A 23,027-nucleotide genomic window follows, 5' to 3' on the forward strand; every position below is an offset into this window, starting at 1 on the left:
ACGAAAGCAACTACGGCCGATAACCTTCCGGAAGTAGGTAACCTCCCCTTTGTCCCGCCGGCTAGCGCCCTCTTTTTCTGGCAGCCATCATGACTCCTGTTCCTGTGCTCTTCATATGGCTAAGTTTTTTAATATTTTCTGTCTGTCTGTCGATTCTCTGGCGTTCTTGTTTTTTGTCAAATTATGTCTCCAACCAGGTCACATAATTATGTAGCTGGACTAAAAATTAAGGCGCGATCGCAATCGATTCGCTGACACTGTGGGCCCTCTACTCCTGGCCCTCTCAACAACGCCAACCAGCCGCCTCCTCCACTTCCTCCACTCCCTCCGGTCGACTAAAGACCTCCACCACCTCCTACACCTCCTCTGGTGACTTCTAGAGGTTTGTTGCCACACACTCAGGTCAGTGTTGCCTTTCATGTCATTTTTATCGATTCGCGAATGCACTTGACGCGATCCGTGTTTTCTCGGCCCTGCCAGTCGGCAGTGTACGAGTCGACCTCCTCTATCTCTTTACCCATACCCACAGTTGTACCAATGGAATGTGCCACAATCCCTTTGGGGAAACAACACCACAAAAAAAAAAAAAAAGCTTTGGACCCGCACGCTAGACTGGGCCCTATGTGCGATGTGTCCGTGGTGGCGGCCGTGACATCGGATCACGCGACACCCCATGGGGCATGCCTCAACTGTCTCGGATCCAATGACGACCGAGGCACGTAGGGATGCCCTCCTCTGGTGTAGGGAGGAAGGTGGACCACAAGGGGACACGCTCACCCATACGCATGCACCCCCTCTTTGTCCTGAGCGCCTGATCCAAGGGTGGCAATCCCTGCTTCAGCACCCTTGCTGGTGACTGCTGCAGTTATTTCCCTTGCACCGGCACTGCACCTTGCCTACAGTGCGGGTGCGTGCACAGTCCACCAAGCTATGCAGTGATGACCCCATCTGCCACAACGCCGATTGCTGCTGTTTCCCATCCACTAATGGCGTCTCAGCAAGCTGCTCAACCAAACAAACAATCAGCAACTCATCGCTAACTTGCTGCAGCAATTATGCACCACTCTGCTTCCCCGTGCCACACCTTGCGCCTGCACCACCCCTCGCCCACAGAGCAGGTATGTGCATGGCCCATTGAACTTCGGCAGTGCTGGATTCTTGTGCCCCATCACCTAACTCTGCTGTTACCCAGACTAATATTGGCACTTCCACGGCGGAGTGCCTCTTGATAACTCGATCCTGCCTCTCGGCAGTGCTTAGGCCGATCTTGTCTATCCCTTTATCCATCAACACACAACAGCTGAACGTCGGTCCTCTCGCAGGAGCTATTCGCGAGGTTGGACCGCCGTTCAGCTACAGGGGGATGCACATCCCACAGCAAGCCGACGGACTTGTCACCCCCTCGTCCACGACGCCCATAACACTAGATTACGGCGCCATCATGCCACATGCCCCGACCGTCTTGCGTCCGATGGCGATCGATTCGGGTTGGGATGCCCACGGCACTAAGGGAGATGATAATTATTCCCCTTGCGGCCGTTTTCACCTGTGTCGGTTATGGTGGCATCGAACCACGGACTCTCACATGCAGCATGACACTCTTCCCTCTACAGCGAGGACACATCGCACCAGGGGATATGTGCTCTAAAGACACCATCCTTTTCGACGATTATCGGCGCCAAGGGAGGCAACTCCGCATTTGTAACTTAGGCGGTCAACGCTGTAGTTACTTTCGCCAACACAGCACGTCACTCCTGCCCCCCGTGCTGTCAACCAACGATGTTTTTTCGGTTTCTCATTGGGTCCCGATGCCCATTCATGGACTTTACATAACTTTGCATAGCAACTGCACCTTCTTGCTGTTTCTCAGGCTATTGGCCACTGAATTTGGGGTTCTTCATCCCCCCACACTTGCACACAGTCCTCTGCAGGCAACCATCCCTATTACCATTCTCTTCTGGTTATACACAATAACAGGAAATAAATCACAATATTTCCCCTTCAATTCTTTTTGATTTATTATCAAAACAAAAAAAAAGAAGAAAAAAAAAAACAATATATATACAATATCTTGCTACATTTATACACATTTCTGTTTACACTTATAGATGTATACTTATCCCTCTGTATACACGTGTGTGCGCTTACGGGATAGGTTCATACAACTTTCATATTAACATGTACAATTTTATTCTATCTCTATTCATTGACATCTATTCATTGAGATTCCCTACATAACAATATAGGCACACTTGCAGTTGCATCATTCTGTTCACAATGCCCAGATCTCTCTGTGTCTACATACTGGCACTTTATTCACAAGCGTATGTACATCTCTTATATATAGGTGCATACACAGATTCCTTCCCATTACGGATTATGCACACTTACTCATTTACTTGGGTATATCTGTGCATGTTACACGTTTGCTTATACAGCCGCTTATTTCTCGTGACTCGATCTCTTGTCATGTCATTGGCATATTCCTGACACCATCACCTGAGTTGATGGAAGTTTATAATCCCATTGCACATATATGTATTCATTTTCATAAATTCATCCCTACCTTGCTTTCGGAGGACGACTGCACTCGCAGACAAAACTGCCTCATTCACACCTGAATGTATGCTCCTTCACATATCAGTAGTGGCTGGTCCTTAGGGACCCACACACTTTCTCTTCCCACCCACAGGGCTAAGGATGCCCTCTCTTGGTGCATGGAGGGACAAGGCAGCCCAACTCATTTGCCTACAATAATCACCCACAGGGCTAGAGATGCCCTAACCTGGTAAAAGGAGGGATGAGGCAGTCCAACTTAAGAGGTGCCACTCCGGACACACATGCCCTTCTTTCCTTCCGAGTTTTAGCGGGCCCAAAAACTGCCCACTGGGCAGGAGACAATCACCCTAAGCCCATCTCTTCCACTCCTCACTAGTAGCAGAAGGCCTGGGTAATAATTGTTTTCCTCTACACTCAGGAGAATGGCATATTGATGAGGACGGATGGGTCTCACAAAGCACAACGAACCGTCCATTAGCCACAGGGGCGTATCTTTCTGCCCACTCATACCGACACGGCAGATGCCGCATTCAAGCACATTAGTTCGCCCCATCACCTTGCTTGAACAGAGACCCAGCATCGATGTCTCAAACAATTGGCGTTCGAAAGCACTTTCTGCACTTGGTCTTCCCTGCCTGATCCTTTCAGCCTCAGCACACAACCACTGCTGTGGTTACAGATGGGAATTCCTTCTCAAGCACTGTCTTTCCAGTGAGACACTTCCAGGGGTTTCTAGCCTAGGCAGGCTATCCCATCATGGAGCCCCAGCCTTCAGTCAAGGGCCTGTCAGAGGATGACTTTGTTGTCACTTCAGCAGACACATGGTTGCACCACAAGACCCCATCAACTCCTTCCGGCTTCCTTACATTTCAACAGAACCTGCATGGTGGACACCTTCATCCTTCAAGCACGCAGCAGCTGTTTCCTGATTAACCCATGCTGACTGGTGTCCTCCTAGGACCAGTATATGATAATCAGTCGTGTACAACAATGACCATCAGATTAGCAGAGGAGGCAACTGCTGTCCCGATTATTCGGGCTGAAATTTGATTATACAGTTTCTAGTAGAGAGTGTTTTGCCCAAGTTGCATCCCCAGTCCCTCGATCAAGAGGGCCTTAGGACTCGCCATAGGGACGGATCGCAAAGGCTAGTTAGCCCCCTAGTCTGGGAGACATAGTCAAGACTACAGCACTAAGTCCCAGTGCAATTTGACCTCTAGTCTGAGAGACATAGTCCTTCATGAAAGACTAAGCTGCAAATGATTTCCCTTTGCAATTCAGAAACCGTTGATAATACAGCTCTCACTTTACTGTTGGCCATACTGAAAACGCATGTCAGATCAGTGATTTGATGTAAATGGCCAGTACAACACATCTAGAGCCACTTTCCTCCCTGCCCCCGCCCTGCTCCATCCCAGACTTAGTGCGCACCACACACAGCCAGAGGCCTGTCATGGATCCAGCCCCCTTTCTCACTAAAGAACCTTCAGCAAAAAATTTTCCCCATGGAAACCCTCTTCCATTAGGAATTCTACCTCAGAATGAGACTCAGTGACCTGCGGGCACATGAAGTGCACTCCCACAGCCTGATCCAACCCAGCCATTGACTGCCGACAACTTTCTGCAGGTTGCTCCAACATGCCACACTTAGGTAGAGAAGCCACCAAGCCTTCTGTATGCCCCTTCGTGATGGTACCTACCTGGGCAGTTACACAGCCCAGTCCCAGAGACACCAGGGACCTCAAGTCTCTTGTTGCCAGATGTCTGCCCTTCTATGCATAGGCGACATGCCAGTGCTGTCTTTTTTGGCAACGACAGAAAAGTGGCAGGGGGAGCGCCTATCGCCTGTCAGCTCTCATGGAGGAGCTCTGCAGATCTGGCTGTCACGCCTAAGGCAAGCCCAACATGGTGGGCTACCTCTGTCTCGTGCCACAGTTTCCTATAAACACATATATCACTTCCACTATTGGCCCACAACCGATGTGGAATCATCAGATCAAACCACATGTGCACCTCCTTGCATTGACGGTCAACCGCGCTCAAGTGAGACAACCCTATAGGGTATGTGTTTCCTTCCCTTCCTTTGATTCGAAGGGCTCTCAGTAAAGTGTGGATTCAACACACCAACCCAATTTTCTTTGCGCTACATTTATCAGCACAGCTGTGGTCCACAGACCTCTCCCACAATAGAGCTGCGGACCTCAGTCTTCTTTGCCCGCACCAATATCCTTAGGTGACACAGTACACTCTACCTTCATCGAATTCTACTTGAGGGACATCTATCGCTTTAGGGATGATGGCTCAAGAGGCGTTGCCTCTGCAGTGGTCACACGACAGGCTATCGCAGCACACTGGCGATAGAACAGAAGGATTGAGACTTGATGCCTCCTCAGCCAGAGCACATGAAGTCAGAGCATGGTCCTCTTCTCTTGCCTTAGCGCACTCAACACAGCTGAAAGACATCATGGATGCTGCCTACTGGAAAAACCCTGCCACCTTCATCGACTTCTACCTGAGAGACGTCGCACGCCTGCGGGATGATGGCTCAAGAGGCATCGCTTCTGTGGTAGTTGCACAACAGGCCATCGCAGCACACAGACAGTAGAACAGGCGAGCCCTCCACCTTGTTGCGCTATTCTGCACTAGTTGGGTCACGGTTAAGTATGTGTAATTAAAAGGAAATTTTCTATCTAAAATTACATTTAAATAACATATTAACCGTGACCCAAATTTAAGACCCTCCCGTCCTCCCCACTTCCTGTTCTCCCTGCTCGCTGTGCTGGTGATGGCATATTGCTGTCAAAAGAGGGCGCTAGCCAGCGGGATAAAGGGGAGGTTACCTACTTCCGGGAGGTTATCGGCCGTAGTTGCTTTCGTTTTCTCCGCATAGGCAGATAGTAGTTTGCACAGGACAGGAATGTCAGACACCTGCCGGAGTCTGCACTAGTTGGGTCACGGTAAGTATGTTATTTAAACGTAATTTTAGATAGAAAATTTCCTTTTAACACAATACACACACCTGTAGAAACACACTCAAATACATTCAAAAGAAACCAAAAGTGAACATGTGATTATGTCTTTATTTAAACTGGAACTTTATACCAGAACAGACTACTCCTTCACCTCTAGGGAAAAGGCGCAGGGATAAGAAAAAAAAAAATCAAGCTGAAGCATCTCTATTGGAATTATTATACACAAGCATTATCATCTGTATTTTGAAGTCGAGTTTGCATTTCATTGATACATCGTTCTTTGTATCTACCATACCATTAGAACCATGTGCATGCCATGCAACAATCGTGACCGGACACAGGATAATATACCCCTCATTCCACCTTCCTCAAAAAACGACATCACCAACAAATATTGCTTCTTCATGCATGTCATGAAGATTTTAGCTGGTTTTTCTTTTTTGTCAAAATAAAATAACAAAATCAACCATCAATATGATACTGTAATATTTCTGTCTCAGTTATTTAAAAAAAAAAAAAAATGAATGATAAAAAATGCTCACATTATATCATGGCCTGAATCCATGTGTGCATAGATGAGTAACCAAAAACTGATGGATTCTTATTATCAAAATTGAATGAAGAATGCGAAAATCAACCACCACCACACAAAAAAGACCTAAAGCAGCAATACATGAAAGAGAATATTCTGTAACAGAGCATACCAAGAAACAACTAAAACTGAGAAGAACTGAGAATCATTTGCCATTCCTATCAACATAAACATGATCCTATGCTAGGGTGAATCACTGACTTGCTTCAAAACAAAATTCCAGTTTCATAAGCAACTTGGCTTTTATGTAAAAAAAAAAAAGAAAGAAAAGAAAAATAGGGGCCCGGGGTGGGGGGGGGGGGGGGGGGGGGGTGTAGGAAGAGCAGTTACTAGATCTGATGCCAAGTAGGATGCCACCTGGAAGTTTTTTAATTGCTCTTGAAAAGGTGTCTGTGTAAATATTGCTTGTTCTTTTTTCTGGAACATTTTTCAATACACTACCACCATGAGTCAATCTGAGCACAATTCATATAACAGTATCTAAATATGGCCCAAGAAGAAGACATCTGAACAAGGAGAAAAAGGTTTTTTTTTTTTTTTTTTTTTTTTTGGATTGTTGGCAAAGCCATGACATTCTAAAATGCAGGCTACAGTATATCTCTCCCCCATCCACTGCAGTGACTTTCGTGTGGAATTTGTCAAGGGGAATGCTTGACTGTGACAGCTTCAAGACCAGTATCGCTCTAACTTCGATTCATCACCTTGCAAAAAGGGGGTATGGAGGGTGCAAGAGAAGGGTGGGGGAGGGGGGGGCGGGGCGGGGCGGAGCAGGGTGGAGGGAAGGTGAAGAGGGTTGGGAAGATAATTTCCAGTTACTGCAGAAATGTTGCATAAAAAAGAACAAACCCTGCAATATTTTCCTCCAGCCATTTATAATGAAATCAGATCAGTGAAACTGAAGTGAGAAAGCACTCCCATTTCTGTACATTACTTCAGTTTGGCCAGTACAGAGTATGTTCACAGCTTTTACATTATACATATATACATTTCAGTCACACCGTTCGAAACAGACATGCATTACATATAGATATATGTAACTACTGGCAAGGCACAATGTATTGTTTGCTATGCAGCACTGAAAGAAATTAACATTCTGTGAGATATATTGCCAAAACCAAGAAGGTGAAACCAAAATATCTAGCAACAGATCTTGTGTAAAGGTTAGAAAAAAAAACTATTAACCCCCCCAAAAAAAACCCACAAAACTTTCACCAAGCCCATAAATTTTAGGCAATTTCTGCATCTTCAACAGTTCAAAGTATGCATGCTCATTAAATCAGTTTGTCGCCATGCCATCTAGAACTTGTTTCTCTCTCAGAGGAGTGCTTCAACACAATGCTGTGCCCCGCCCCCCCAACACCCACCAACCCTCTTTTGATGGACTCTGTATTTAACATTGTTGCTTACAAATAAGTTATAGTCTAGCTGACAGCCATACGATCTCTATATTCATACAGAGAAATAGTTTTAATCTTGTCATGTGCAGGAGCACTCAAGGAGGCATAGAAATTAAACAGTCAATAAATGCTGGTTGAATTCATGATTGTTGTCATGTCCAAGTTCTGCAATCCTGCTACGCAAAAAAACAACAACAACAAACAAACAAACACAACAAAAACAAAAAAAAAACTGGATCCGGAGCCCAGGGAAGATGGGCAACACCTGCCTATTGACTGGTTAAACGAACCTTGAGATGAGTTTGTTTTTTGTGGGGGATTCTCACCAACTGAGCCAGTGATAACAAAAACGACTCCAGAATAAGTGTGAAACATGTACAGATGCTAATGAACACAGTCACACTGATCAACCAACATGCATTTTCCTGTGAGAAGTTTATTAGGTCAACCATTCCTGCAAGAATCTGATACAAACAATGCTTGAAGGGTTGTAAGAATGATGACTGAGGAAAAAACAACTATGGCTGTAGTTTGTTAGTTCCTTATACTCCTGCAAGAATCTAATATATTAAATATCTATATATTAAAATTAATTAATGACAGGTTGTAAGAATGGTGCAGAGAGAAAAAAAAAAAGGAAGCTGTTGTTTGTATTCTACTCCAGTAAAAATCTAATACACATGATGAAATCCTGGAAGGGCTGCAAGAAAGATGGTGAACAAGAAAAAAGAAAAAGAAAAAAAAAAGGTTGTAGTTTGTAAGACCTCTTTCGTTGCTTGACTGTAAGTGGTGGGGAGGTTACAAAATGAATGGCACTAAAATAAACAACAAAGTGAAAAATAAATATCACCTTGAACTTTCTAGTTTGATGATATAAAACTATATGGCAAATCAGAGCTCTCAGTAACTTGTTCATCATACACAGGAACATGAATGCAGGCACAAAGAAAACGCACACACATTACACAGTTGCAAGCTTACCAATTAGATGGCATCAGCATCAAATTCTACACATTTATGGATGGGCATTCTCTGAATTCAAATGATAATCTTAAAAATATGCTTCAGTCTCCTGTATCTAGCCAAAGAATATGCATCAGTTCTATATTTCAGTGCTTTTCTCACTGACTCTTTGATAACAATCCCAATGCATCGTTATCATAGCAGGTTCTCTTCATATTTAAGGCAGGTAGTAAGCATCCATAAAGAATCCAAAAGAAATATATATTTTTTATTATATTGTTTAAGTATGTGAACAAAAACTAAATAAAAAAAAAACCTTTATTCATCTGTGTCCTTACTATTTATGCTCCATCAAAGTGTTCACATGCATCATTATTTCTGGATTGATGGAAATGGTTGGAGTGGAAATGGTAGTGGTATTTGTGTAATCGTGAGTACATGTGCATGCATCTGAGTCTGTGGAGATGTTAGAATGAAAGCATGAATAACGTGTTTGGAAGTGTATTAAATAAATGAATAAATAAAAAGATGCATATTTTGATTTTGCGATTCTGACTACAAGAGACATATGAACTAAACAACAGATATAAACAATTCAAACAACAGTTCTCATGTTTTACTACAGTTCAAGAATATTACAAATTTCAAATATTTTCTCTGATTACTTGTGCCTTGTAACACATTCCCAAGCAAACATGCTTCATTACAATTTATGCACTTGCTTCAAGACTGTTTTGAACCTCCACCCCAAACCCCTCTCCAAAAAAAAAAAAAAAAAAAAAAAAAAAAGGAAGGAGAAGATATGTGTAACAAGTAGTTTCAAGACGTTTTGTTTTGTTTTTAGTTAACTCCTGGAAATGGAGCATGGCAGTCTAAGTGTTTAAAACAAACGTCAACTTGTGAAAAAAGAAATCAGTGTTGGAGTTGCAGACTGTGAATGCTTTCAACCAAGAAAAGAAAGTTCCAACATGAACGGAGTGTAGAAAACGAAAAATTTCTTCACAAGTTGTCCCATTTTTAACTAAGTTTTCACCAAACACTTATGTACTGTTTATCATTTTGTAAAAGCCACCCCCACGCCATCCCTTACATTATGATCATTAGTCTCCATCCTCAGCTCTCTCAACTGGCACCCTCTGCCAGCAAGACGGAAAAAAAGCTTGCCTGGAGATGTTCTACTAGATTCACCATAGACTCATCTCTATAATCTCCATCTACCTATTAAGACCCTCAAAGAGCAGGCTGAGTTCTGAAAGAAACAACACCTGCATCAACATTCCTGCCTGCAGGATACAGTACATACAGATGTCTTTCTTTCTCCGTACCATCCTAGAATGGATTGCCCCAGTAGGTTGTCACAGCCAAATGTGTGAACTGCTTTAAGTCCAGATTGGCCTTCTGCCTGTGACTCAACAAAGTAACTCTCAACCCCCACTCGTCCCAAGCCCCTCTGCTTCTTCGGTTGTCCCCAAGTCGCCTTCCTCCAGACCCCCAAACCCCGACCTTTTTATTTTTCAACCACTAAGTAGTGTCATAGAAGGCTAAGGTTGTGCCAATTGGAAGCATTCCCATGAACCACTATGACAACCATACTGACCTAACTGGAAACAAACACACCAGTGAACTGCTCCCACCCCCCTGCAACCCCTCTCTCTCAACTAATAAGCTTTCCCTCGGCAGCACAGTTAAATTGCACCCTAAAGCAACCTTTTACAAAACGAGAGTTTCATCAGCATATTGATGTTGTCATCACATGAAAAGAAGAGTCTCAAACTGCTATAAAAAATCAAAACAAACAAATCTTAGATTATTTTGATTTGAATCAGACTGAAAGTTCAACAAATACAAAAACTCAAATGTTATTCATTCAATGTTACATCAAAATGAATAAAATTCTGAATCAACAGTATGTTGAATAAAACTGATTGAAACATCACGTCTAATATTCAAACAAACAAAAAGAAATATACCTGAAAACCATCTTTCCATTACCAAAAACAACAACAACAAAACCAACAACAAATTTTAGAAACAGTTCAAGTAAAAAGCAAAAACAAAACAAAATAACTATACAAAAACACAATGAACCAGAAGAAGGTCAAATTATAAAAGAATCCCTAGGATTCAAAACTAAAGCTGGTACAAATCGCACTGTGCTGTACAAAGTCAAGTACAGGGGAACAATCTACTGTAACAGGCACAAAAACCAAACATGTGTGGTTAGTTAATGGACAGGGCAATCTTCAAAAAAAAAACCCCAACCAACAAACAAAAAACAACAATACAACAACAACAACAACAAAACAAACAAACCTGGATCATACCAACAGGAAATGACCAGAACATGATGGCCAAAAACAAACAAATACCAAAACAATTCAGAACAGAAAGGATCACCTCTCTGACTAGGCTAAAACACAAAACCAGAAACAAACTGGTCTCCTGCAAAAGTCTGTTACAGTCATTCTCAAGAAATGTCAACTTCAGTTTTAGCTTCTAAAAGAAAATATTGTTGAGAACTTATAGCTTAATCAGATGTTAATTACTTACTCTAACACTTGGCAGAACTAAATGTATCTGCCTAAAGCAGAACTTAATCAAATATGAACTACACCATGTTTTTTGATGCATAATCACACACACACACACAATTAAGGCATAAGATATTTTGGGGGTGGGTAAGGGGGATGGGGGGTAGGGATGGGGCAAGAGAGGGAGCTGGGAAAGAGAGGATAAGAAAGATAAGAAAACAACCTGAAAGTGAAAAATAGGAAAAATGGAGCACCATTAACAGAAACAGAGAACACAAGCACAACTTCAAAAGACATGCTGACATTTCAAGTTGCTCATTGCTCCAAACTTGACTTGAGGCAACATCTCCAGATATCGGTACTAAAGATTCGAAAATGGGAATGTGAGAAACGAAAAATCAACAGAACTCATCAAAAAGAATTTAAAAAAAAGAAGAGTACAATTAAAGATCATGCAATATGGTTACAGATCATGCAAATGTAAAACAAAGGGTCACTGCTGCTTCCAGCCACAAGCCAAACAAGCAACAAGCCAAACATAAAGTCAAAATGATGCAAAACACAGAATCAATAAGCTGCATTAGATCATGAGAAACAGCAACATAGAATCAACACTTTCAACCTCTCATTCTCTCTAGGGTCCATCCAGAAGGAAAACATTATTTTTAAGATGTTTCCAGAACAAAAAAAAGAAATGGAGAAAAGTCTAATATGATTTCAGGAAAAAAACATGAAAACCTTCAAATAATTCATGGGTCAAAAGATTTTAAAAACATTTAAGAAATATAGAAGTGATAGACCTCAATTATTATTCACGTGAAAAAAATTCAGCTGTGTTATAATCGTAACTTTAATAAGGACAAATATTGAATCAGCAGTATATTATTTGGATCTGTATGAAATTAGAAGACAAAAAGTTTAACATCTGAGTCACTAGAGTTGATTAAATATCTTGATGCTGGAAGAGGTTGCTGTCAGTCAAAAGTCCAAATGTTTGAACAGAAACAAGTAAAACTTGTCTAACATTGTTGTAACTATACAAACCATGCCAGTCAACCTTTTCACTCTCTGGAACTTGAAGGCGTCTCTGACAGCAGTACTGTTGCTGCATTCCACACACATGGCTGTTTTTCTTATGACACACTGGGGCTGAATATATCCAGATATGTTTAGAAAGCCACTGTGTATACAACTCAGGAACTCTTTTAAGCCTCAACCACACAAATGGGGTTATTTCTGGCATGGATAATCTAAAACTTGGTTTTGGGGTGGTCTGGAATAGTGGAAGTATATTTGACGAGAACTGTTTGAACCCTGTTCTTTCACATTCACACCCATACACACTCATACATATATATATGCCCTGTCCAATAGCAGTTGTTCCAAAGAAAAGACAATTTGAAGAAATGAAGAACACACACACACACACTGTATTGTAAGCTGCCATGTTGCTGATGCTAAACTAAAGAAAACACACACACACACACACACACACACCGCAAACACTGTATTGTAAGCTGCCATGTTGCCACAAGACGACACACAGAAGTTTGCCAAATAAGAAAACTAAAGTCTGCCATGCATTCTAGATTGAAGACTCTTCCCTGTCAACTTTTCATCTTAAATCATGTGCCAATGACAATTCTGTTGAACGTAACAAAGTGCAATTCTTCTCCATCCTTGGAATTCACAGAACTTTGCTACATTTAGGGTGGGGATGGGGGGTGGGTTCATTTGCAGTTACGTTAATTTTTTGTTATCCTGCATGACAAACAGAAAAATATTAATAGAACTTTTTTCTTATGGAAGTGAAGAAAAAAGTTGTTTTTATTTTAGTATTCATCACACAACATATAAAAAAAACAACAAGGCAATTTGATAAACTATGAAAAATGTTGTCATCCATAAATTTCGTTTTTTTCCTCAACTAACATCGCATAAGCTGTTCTACATGACACACAGTTGTGTGTGTTCAATCACAGGACACATGAAACAAGAACTGTTGACTACATCTCTCTCTCACACACATGCAGAAGCTTTTAATCAAAGTGAATGATTTCTCAGAACAGCGGTAAACTCTTGAATTTTTTTTATTTTTTATAAATGTGTCAATCTAAAATTCTGAATTTCAAAGCTGAATACTTACCTTCAGTGTCATTTTCTGAACTTTTTTTCTTTTTTTACTTCATTGGCTGAATCCTTAAATTCTCATTTCTAATTAAATGTGCGTCTCTGAATTTGTTAAAAGAAAAAGCATAAACTCCCAAACTTTTCAATCTTATGGATTACTCCCTAAATTTTTGATTCAATTAAATCACTGAATTCTGATTTCAATGGATAAGCCCCTAAACTTCTTAAGACTTCTTAAGATTTGATTTTTAACATTAAGTTCTGAATTCTAGCAAATAAACATTTGGAGTTTGATTTGACCCTTGCCTGCCCCAAGATGTTTGACTGTTCCTGTTTTACACAGCAGTGTATGTCTGCAAGACACAAATCTACTGATCTTAATCTATGGGAAACAACCCAAATCAGTGCCCCCTGCATTTGGGATAGCTGAATGATGGATTGTATCCCTGAATGTGTATTGGATCTCAGCTCATGATCCTGGAGAGTCCATTTCTTGGATTTCTGCTTCGTGTAACTCAGTCCAGACTGTTGTTCCTTCTGTTTGCTAGACTCCAGCTTCAGCAAAATTATACTTTTGTGTGTAGTAATTTTCACTTTGGATTTTGTCATTGTAAAATTATCATTCTACTTATTTTTGTCTTTATGTCGATTGCAGGTTGCAAAAAAGATTAAAAAAAAACAAACAAAAAACCCCACCAAACTTCTTTTGTTTACCTAAATCCACATATATATATATGCATATATATGTGTGTGTGCGTGTGCATGTGTGTGTGTGTGTGTGTGCATGCGTGTGTGTGAATCATTTCTCCCTCGTTCATTTCAAGTCTGACTGCAATCTTCTGACACTGGTTGTTGTCATACAAATATAAACTTACCCACTTCCTCTCAAGAAAACAAAATAAAATAAAACAAAGACAAAATTTCACAGACACACAAAACCCAACCAACCAAACAAAAAACATGTTTTAAAAAGGCGAACCTACTGGCTCTGTAAGACATGTTGCTCAAGAGCAAAGCAATGATTGGTCATGTGCACAGACTAGGTGGTAAATTCACTGATAATACAAGACAGCAATCTACACAAAACACTCCACACTGTATTTTACACATGCACTATGTAACATACTCTACAGTGTATAACAAACTCTGCACTGTATACTTCTCCAGCTGTCCACAGACACACATGCAAGCTACACAACCAATAGTTTGTGCATATCAACAGATTTTTGTTTCCAACTTTCACTCTTCTTGTCTGTACCTGAATATTAACTTTGTTCCCTTCACAAGAGATTGTAAATCAACAAAATGGCTACAAAATTTTCTCCTTTTCTTTGCACCTTTTGAGCTATGTTGACCTGACTGTGAACTGATATTTTGTAACTTTGAATCCCGATCTAGACTACATGTTCTGAGTGTGAGCTTTAACCTTTACAATTCTCCAAATTGAGCCATCTGAAATTTACACATATGAGCTACCTTTGTTACTTATAGTCCAGCTGACCACACACTGTCATTAGAGTTGATAACAGCTATGATCACCACAGACCAAAATACAAGCTACTGCATTAACATCAGACCAAAGACTAGAAGGCTGAAGGGCTGAGCCCCATCAGATGCATAAATATTATTGTACTATTTTCACACCTGACTGGTTCCTGTGCTTTGGACTTGGACAGAAAGAATATGACCACGCATTTGTTTGTCGTCCACTTCACAGATGTTGCGAACTTTTTTGGCCAACACTGCAGGTGTCAATTTCTCATCATAATTCCTTTTATCGTGATGAATGGGAGCAGCCAGAGATGACACCTGTCATGCTGTCTCCTGCCAAGACTGATGTCAAGAGCATCATTACTATCATACTAAGCCTCAAAGCCTGAACTAAAATTCTGTTGTGTTTGAGCGCTACTCTCTGAGGTGAACTCAGTTACAATTTTTCTTCAGTTTTCATACCTGTCAGACTCATATAAGTACCGGTATCAACAGTAATATAGTTTTTAAAAAGTTTCCAGTGTCCCCACTGTTTTAGTCCGTAGTGATCCCTGTTCCTGATAAGAGGCTAATTATGCTTGTCTGTGATCAAAAGCAGCTACTGTTAGTATTAGCTTAGAATGTTGCAGCTCCTAGTTAAATCAGTTCAGAACACGTACCACTCAATTGTAGTTGTGAAAGTTATTTTTGTTTGTTTTTGTTTTTTGTTGCCAACATTGAAATATACTGTATTCATATCAGGCAATAAACAGTTGTACTTTAGTATTTAGTTCATGAAAGATTTGTGTTTAGGAGAAAAAAGTGATTTATCTTTTTAATTTTTATTTTTTAAACTTCCAAATGCATGTTCACAGAACCCTGATCCTTTCCTCCTCTCACTGTGAGGCCATGGCCCTTTCTGAATAAAAGGAACTACACTAGTGGGTCACAGTAAAGTATGTGTAGTTAAAACACAAATTTCTGTCAACAACAACACACACACACACACAAAAGTAACAAAAAAGGGGTTCCAGTGAGCATCACCAAAGTGACTCATTATCTGTGCAAGGTCTTCTTTTGTGTGTGCTTTCATATTGATAGTGACTTTTATATAATTCCCTACAGACTTCAACTGGGATGGTGACAGATAATGTTTGGGTGGCGGCGTGCATGGCTGGGTGGTTGGGGATGGGGGGTGGGAGGGTCTGTATGTTTGGCATGAGAGGAACGCCACTTGCAGTGCACAAGAGATGGAGAATTTTCAATTACAATTAAGTCCAGAACAACAAAAGGAAATACTGCCTGATTCTCAGTGGATATCTGTTAATAACTGAATAAATTGGGCTGAAATGTCTACTGAACTTAACAGTAAAGAAATACCTGTGATTGTTTAAAAAAAAAGAAGAAAAAAAGAATGCACACACTCACACATACACACACATACAGTTACAAAGACGGCCCATTTGAATTACTTTATACTTCAACAGAAAGTAGAAAAGTACAAATCAATGAGAACAGATGGCAAAACTTTTGCATTGAATTATAAAAAAAATCTGATACATGCAATCATTCATAGGCATTTGTTTGTCTTTTTCTTCATATCCATCCGTCTGTCTCTATCTATGCATTATTGTCAATATCATTTCAAAGCCATGGCAACACAGATAAGACATATTTCAGGTCAAAAGAGGAAAGTAGAAGAATAATCTCTCAACAAAGTTTCATTATGATTTTTTTTCTTTAAATATATCTAGTTTTCAATCTTTTCATTTTGCTTCATGCAATCACACTTTCAGCAAACCAAGACAACCCTGTCAGCCAAAATGTGCTTTTCTCTTCCAGATCAGTGAAGGATGAACAACAGTATACAAGATACGTTTTACTCCTTGGGGAGATCTTTGATGTAGGGCTTCAGAAGCTTCATTGCACCAAACATCCGCACCCTGGACTTGCCTGAAACAAAGAATCCACAATATCATAAACATGTGTGTGCTGCTGAATCGAACTGAAACAGAACTATCAACAACAACAAAAAACAAGTTATTCAGTATAACCTACACACACATAAGAACCACACTCATTGGCAAAAACAAATTTCTGGCAAAATCAATTCTCATCACACCCCCACCCCCCAAGCAAAAAAAGTTTCCCAATCTGAGCAAAATCAACAGTAAAACAAAAAGTCCTCACTATCTCGATGAAATTCAGATACTTGACCTGAAAAATATATGGTCAGATTTAGGACCCCCCACCCACACACACACACCCCGGCCCCCCTCCCTGACTGCTGAACCTTGGAGAAATGAGGTCAGTTAGGCATGATTTTAAAGCACATTTCCTACTGTTTGTGCACAGTGATACTGTTGCTTTCGCTGAAAAAAAGTAATGCAGTCCCAAAAGGAAGAGGTCCAAACAGCCAAACAGCACCCCAAGGAGTTAAACCTGACTGAAATCAAAATGAGTCTTTATTCTGGATATACATGCTCCCATTCTCCCTTTCTCTCTCCCCTCCCTCCTGCCCCTGTCTCCCCTTCTCTCTCTCCTGTCCCTTCCACCCCCCCCTCCTCCCCCCACCCTGCACACACCCCTACCCCCCATCACCTTCCCTTCTCTCCCTCTACCCTCCATGAACACACACACACAAAACCACATCCATCTCACCAAACAAGCCTTGCATCTCTGTATCACACAACATGAACTGTTTGTTCTTGGGATCCTGAAACATACAAACAACAGCAACAAAATATACCTTTCCACTTTAACTTGGAACACTGGCAGGTGTAAGTTTTCTAAGTTACAACAAGTCACACCCAACAATAAGCATGACAACCAAGCAACCAGTGCACTGCATTTCTATCCTGATGGTCCCATGAGATCTGTGGCTTGAATCCTGGTGGTATCTTAATGGATTTGGGATGGAAAAAAATGCACCTCACCCATCTCCCTGCCCCTATCTCTATGGTCAATATACATATGATACAGACCTGGCATTACCTTAACAATTCCCTTCATGTTTATGCAAAAGACTTGCAGAAACTCATCTGTGATAAATAAAGTCGTCAATGAGTCTGAATGATCACCAAACTGTCAAAATTACCAGTATCTGGACAACCCCAACACCTGTATATCTGTTGAGTTCATTTTGCACAAGAAACAGAAGCCAATAATCCTTTCAGTGAGCCAACTTTCCTGATTATCAAGAACAACATAGTCTGTCTCAGGCACCGTGTCAGGTTTTCTGTGTAACTCTCTCCTCATCCTGTTTGTCTGTGTCTCTCCCTCTCTTGAAAAAATAATGTGACAGTGTTCATGTGTATGTGTGAGTACATGTGCTTGTAATGCATGCATGCATGCACTCATAATGTGTTTGTGTGTGATGAGTAACCAACAAGAGATTCAATCAAGTGTTTAAAAACAGCCTCCTGCTGTCATGAGGATGGGTGGATGGATGTTCAGTTCTTACCAATAAGTCTCTCTCTTTCACAATTTCCCACAGCCTTTTCACGATCATTGGCCTTGGCATCTGAAATTGATTGAATATAAATAATCATACAAACATACATATATACATGGATGCATGCAATGATTCAGAAACAAATATCTCCTCCCCACTCCCCCAACCCCCATTCCCTTCAACACAAACATTTCACAGCATGCAGAACACAGTTTATGTCCAGAATCCACTTTCATTTACTCAGAAGAAACCTTTATCAAAAGAATGAAAATTTTACAGACAACTTCAACAATACGGATGAATCATAGTGTGCACTTAAAAGCCATTGTTGTATCTGAGTTGAACAATGGACTGTAATTATACCTTTCACTTCACTGCTGGGGTAAGGAGGATAATAACAATGAGCAAACAGTCACTATTCTAAATACCTTCAATACAAGCTGGAAAGATACCACATGTCAGCATGAAAATAGATTAAAAATTATGCACATGTATACTGGCTATCAATTAAATACACCTCAAAATTATGCACATGTATACTAGTAATCAACTAAATACACCTCTCTTTTTGAGCCCAACACTGGCACCATCTAAAAGAAACTTGCAGCAATATAAACTGATACTGTAACTGCATCTTTGACACACACAAGCAAATATACATACAGTCTGAAACGCACAACACACATACACACACGCACATACATGAACATCAATGTTTATGCACAAGTATATATAAACATAGCCTCTCTCTCTCACACACACAAATCTGCATGGACACACAAACATGCATTCTTTGCCTTGTGCAGGAAGTCAACTCACTTTATCTGTGCCCATCACTTCGTCCAGGGGAGGTAACAGCGCACAGGGCCGGGAATACACAGAGGTACCTGTCACAAAAGCACAGTAGTTTACCACCACCATTGCTGCAGCCAATGTCACAGCTGACAAACAGAGAGCAACTTTGCAGCAGTAATAATACATAAAGAAAAGCAGAGATGAAAAGCCTGCAAGCATTTCAACCAAAACCGTAATGATGGACATATTGTATACGAAGACAGTCGAAAAGAAATGGAAGAAAAAAGAACAACAAATGCAACCTACCTTTGGCACTTTCTTTTCTGGGTTTCTTCTGTTTTCGTACTACTGGTTGCTGCACACACACAAACACACACACACACACACACACACAGTGAGAGAGAGAGAGAGAGAGAGAGAGAGAGAGAGAGAGAGAGAGAGAGAGAGAGAGGCATACAATTACCAAAACAAGCAGAATCCGATTAGAAAAGTAAAAAAAAACAAAAAACAAAAAAAAACAAAAAAAAACCACACATACAAAAAAAACAACAATAATGTCTTTAGATATGTTGGCATTTAAGGTGCAGGTTGAGCGGCACTAATGAAGGCGGAACAGTGTCATAAAATACTTATATGTTTTGTCATCCTTCGCATCTGCCTTGATAATGCCCCCTTTTTTTGTTTATTTTTTCAACACCATCAATAATACTATGATTTATAGTGCTCAAACAAACTGCAGGATCGATCATTTTCAATTTAAATCACCCAGAAATACATGCCTTCTTTCCAGCATTATGATCACTAAACATGAGTCTCTCTGCACACTGATGCCTGACAGAATCAGCTGTAGGTTCTGCAAGTGTGCAAGAGCAGGTAGGTTTGGTTTATTTCCAGTGGGCAGCCTCTGATCACTTTTTCAACTCATTTCCTGATGATACCAATTAATCTATCCCATTTTTCTTCTTCACTGGTATTGGTGTTTTTGTTTTTGTTCTTTTTTTGCTTATGCTCTCCTATGATATGGGCTAGAAAATTCCTGCTTGTTCTGTTTTTAATTTTATACACTTGTGAAAAAGGCAGAGTCAAGCCAAGAAAAAACACCAGCTTTTTGTCTGCTAATTACAGGTGAGACTTGAGGATGACAAATGACTGCAATATAATAAAGATTCCAACAATTCCAACAATATGATTATATCATAATGATATTTAGACCTGGGACCATTTCATACACATAGTCAGAAGAACCTCAATATATGACAAAGTTGATATTTAGACCTGGGACCATTTCATACAAGCAGTCAGAAGAACAGTAACTGATTCACTTCAGAACACTTACAGCTTTGCATCTTCTGCTTGGCCGAAGACCCTCATCATCTTGCAGCTGTTTGGCAAGTTCCTCGTCATTCAACTGTCAGAAAAATCACAGGTGTTAGGGAAAATTTTTAACATAATGACAACTTGAAGTAGGAAGTCAAAACTGAACAAAACCCCCACATAAACATTATATGATAAATTCTTTGTCACCTACTACATTACATAAAAAAATATATAACAAGCAGGCATGAGATATGAGGTATGAGGCTTATAATTTGATATGATATACCATTACAAACATTCCTGTATGCATTTTTCTTCATGTAAACTTCTGAATCAAAACACTTTCCAATTATCTGTATGACTAGTCATCCATAAATTTTCTAACTCTGAGGTAAGGGTAAAGTTCATAATATTTACACAGAAGAATAAAATCCCTCATTTTTTCCCAAAACATTTGTCTCATAAATATATGCAGGAACACAATTTACATACATTGTTTTGTTTATATGCCAGCTCCACAAATATAAGGACAAATTCTATACATTTCTCCACCAAGCTCAGATACCACAGACAAATGTGTGTGTATACCTTTTTGGATGATTTGCTTTTTTTTGATGATGTCTGTACCTTTGCCTTCTTCTTTGGAACAACATCCTGTTCAGGACATAAAAACATCTGGTTTAAAAAAAATCCGGTTCAGATCATAAATTCCATAAAAAAAGAGAAGAAAAGTCTGGTAATATCAGCAGAAAAAGATTCACAATAATAAACAAAAAAAACACAAAAAAATGTTCAAAAACAGTTTATGATCATCAGCTTATTCAATGAGAGAATGTGTATGTGTATTTGGGGTGTGTTCGGGGGTGGGCAGGGAGGGGCATTATATGTGTGCATGTATTTTAGTGCACATTTCAATGTGTGTAATGTATGTATGTGAGAGAGAGAAAATCAGTGCAAGAAAGAGTGAGCAAGAGAAACAAAAACACACACAGAGACAAAAAGTCAGAGAGAGTGAGACAGACACACAGAGAGAGATTCAAGGAAAGCCAAACATAAATACATAAGTAATTTATTACCTCAATTTCATCCAGACCGCTGTCATCATCATCATCATCAACTTCACCATTATCATCTTCATCATTGCTGAGGTCATTGTTGTCCTCTCTGGCCTCCTCTTTGCCCTTGTTTTTCTTTGCAGGAGACGTGGGCTGTTTGGACGCTGGTGTGGAACCATTCGTCATTTTCTGTTTGGATTCTTGTTCTTTCTTTTCTTCTTCTTTCTCTCCTTCGCTCTCATTGTCTGTGATCAGCTGCATGACTAGTTTGTCAATTTCATTTTTTCTGAAAATACGCATCAGAGAACCAAATGAGCAAAGTGACATTTTTTGACACTTAACATACAGGCAGAATGAACCGACAGTTTTATATAAAAATGATGCTCAAAATCTAGCCATGTGCCGATGTGGTGAACTCATTTTCATACCAGGTCCTTGACGAATTCTGAACCGTTTTCAAGGTGACTTAGATAATACTGGACAAAAGACTATTTAAGTGACCTACCAAGCTGATTCAGTGATTGCTTGGCTTGTGTTTGAAAAATCAAAAGAAAGATAGAAAACCTTTTTACACAAAAATTAGTTCATCTTTATAAACTGAACCTTAAAAGAAAAGTTCTGCAGAGTATCATACGCCATATTATTCTCAAAGCATCCTTATCTACACACATACGCACACACTGTGGACAAACTCATACATCGGATAGAATCACATATGTATTCATGCACACAAAACCGACAAAAAAACAACAACAAAAAAAACAAAAAAACAAAAAAAACTGACTTGCTCATTCATTATTATCCATTCTTTTGTTGCCTTTTTCACCAATAATTTTATTCAAACATTTTTTGTAATTCTGTGATTTTTTTAAAAAACCAGTCACTGAGTTAGTCAGCTTAGTGCATTTCTCAAGGCAAGGTCATTTTGAGATGATTTATTATTACAAAAATACATCTTATTAACCAATTTCTTCATTATCTCCCTGTGTTGCCATCTTACCCCCCTCTCCCTCCTTCTTCTCTCTGAATGGACAAAACTCACCTGTCTGTGAAATCTGTTTTATATTCTGTTTCCAGAATTTTTCTTATCTTTTTGGCTGAAAGCTGATCCAGGTCTGCATCTTTCAATATGGCTGGTGAAGAAAAAAAAAAGAAAAAAGAAAGAGAAAGTGAGTGAGTGAGTGAATGAATGAATGAGAGAGAGAGAGCAAGAGAGAGAGTGAGGAGAGAGATTAAAAATAATAAATAAGTAAATAAATAAATAGATAAAGAAAGAAACAAACAAACAAAAAAACAACAACAAAAAACCAACCAAAAAAAAAAAAAAAACCAAAAAAAAACAAAAACAAAACCAACAACAACAAATTTTTTATACTTAAGTTTTATTTTCATATCATGTGAAAATGCTCTTCAAACAAAAAGCAAATCAAGTAACACTTTCTGAAGGATGACATACTGACAAGTTCGAAGTTTGGATCAAACTACAACACCAAAGGCATGGTCTTCAAATGCTAGAAGAACAGGTAGTATAAAAGTTGTAAGACTTAAAAGAGGGCAAAGAATAATGGTTTACTGGTGATTTAAAAAAGGAAAGTACTGTGCTTCCAAGCATGCTCACATGCCTGAGTGTTGCATGAGCACATGTATCACTTATTCATTATTCTTTTTTTTACAAGTACACATGTGTCAGTGTCTGCATGATGTTATGATATATATTAATAATGAGTGTGTGTGAGGGGCAGGTGGTGAATGGATTAAAAAAACAGACTATATACTAAAAAGAACAAATGAA

The 23,027-nt window shown here is 39.8% G+C and overlaps 1 protein-coding gene across 1 annotated transcript in view; it reads right to left on the reverse strand.

The window, feature by feature from the left end:
* Nucleotides 1-5,621: 5,621 nt before the first annotated feature.
* Nucleotides 5,622-23,027, reverse strand: part of LOC143302308 (uncharacterized) — an 18,969-nt gene continuing 1,563 nt past the window's right edge. The window contains exons 2-10 of the mRNA XM_076616922.1: nucleotides 22,278-22,368; nucleotides 21,257-21,521; nucleotides 20,769-20,834; nucleotides 20,200-20,271; nucleotides 19,170-19,218; nucleotides 18,888-18,955; nucleotides 18,078-18,137; nucleotides 17,276-17,330; nucleotides 5,622-16,567 (exon numbers count right to left, since the gene is read on the reverse strand). Coding sequence (XP_076473037.1) covers nucleotides 16,494-16,567; nucleotides 17,276-17,330; nucleotides 18,078-18,137; nucleotides 18,888-18,955; nucleotides 19,170-19,218; nucleotides 20,200-20,271; nucleotides 20,769-20,834; nucleotides 21,257-21,521; nucleotides 22,278-22,368 — 800 coding nt within the window. The 3' untranslated portion in view covers nucleotides 5,622-16,493. The remainder of the gene's footprint in view (nucleotides 16,568-17,275; nucleotides 17,331-18,077; nucleotides 18,138-18,887; nucleotides 18,956-19,169; nucleotides 19,219-20,199; nucleotides 20,272-20,768; nucleotides 20,835-21,256; nucleotides 21,522-22,277; nucleotides 22,369-23,027) is intronic.

This window comes from Babylonia areolata, chromosome 2 (genome assembly GCF_041734735.1).
Source record: "Babylonia areolata isolate BAREFJ2019XMU chromosome 2, ASM4173473v1, whole genome shotgun sequence".
NCBI lineage: Eukaryota > Metazoa > Mollusca > Gastropoda > Neogastropoda > Buccinidae > Babylonia > Babylonia areolata.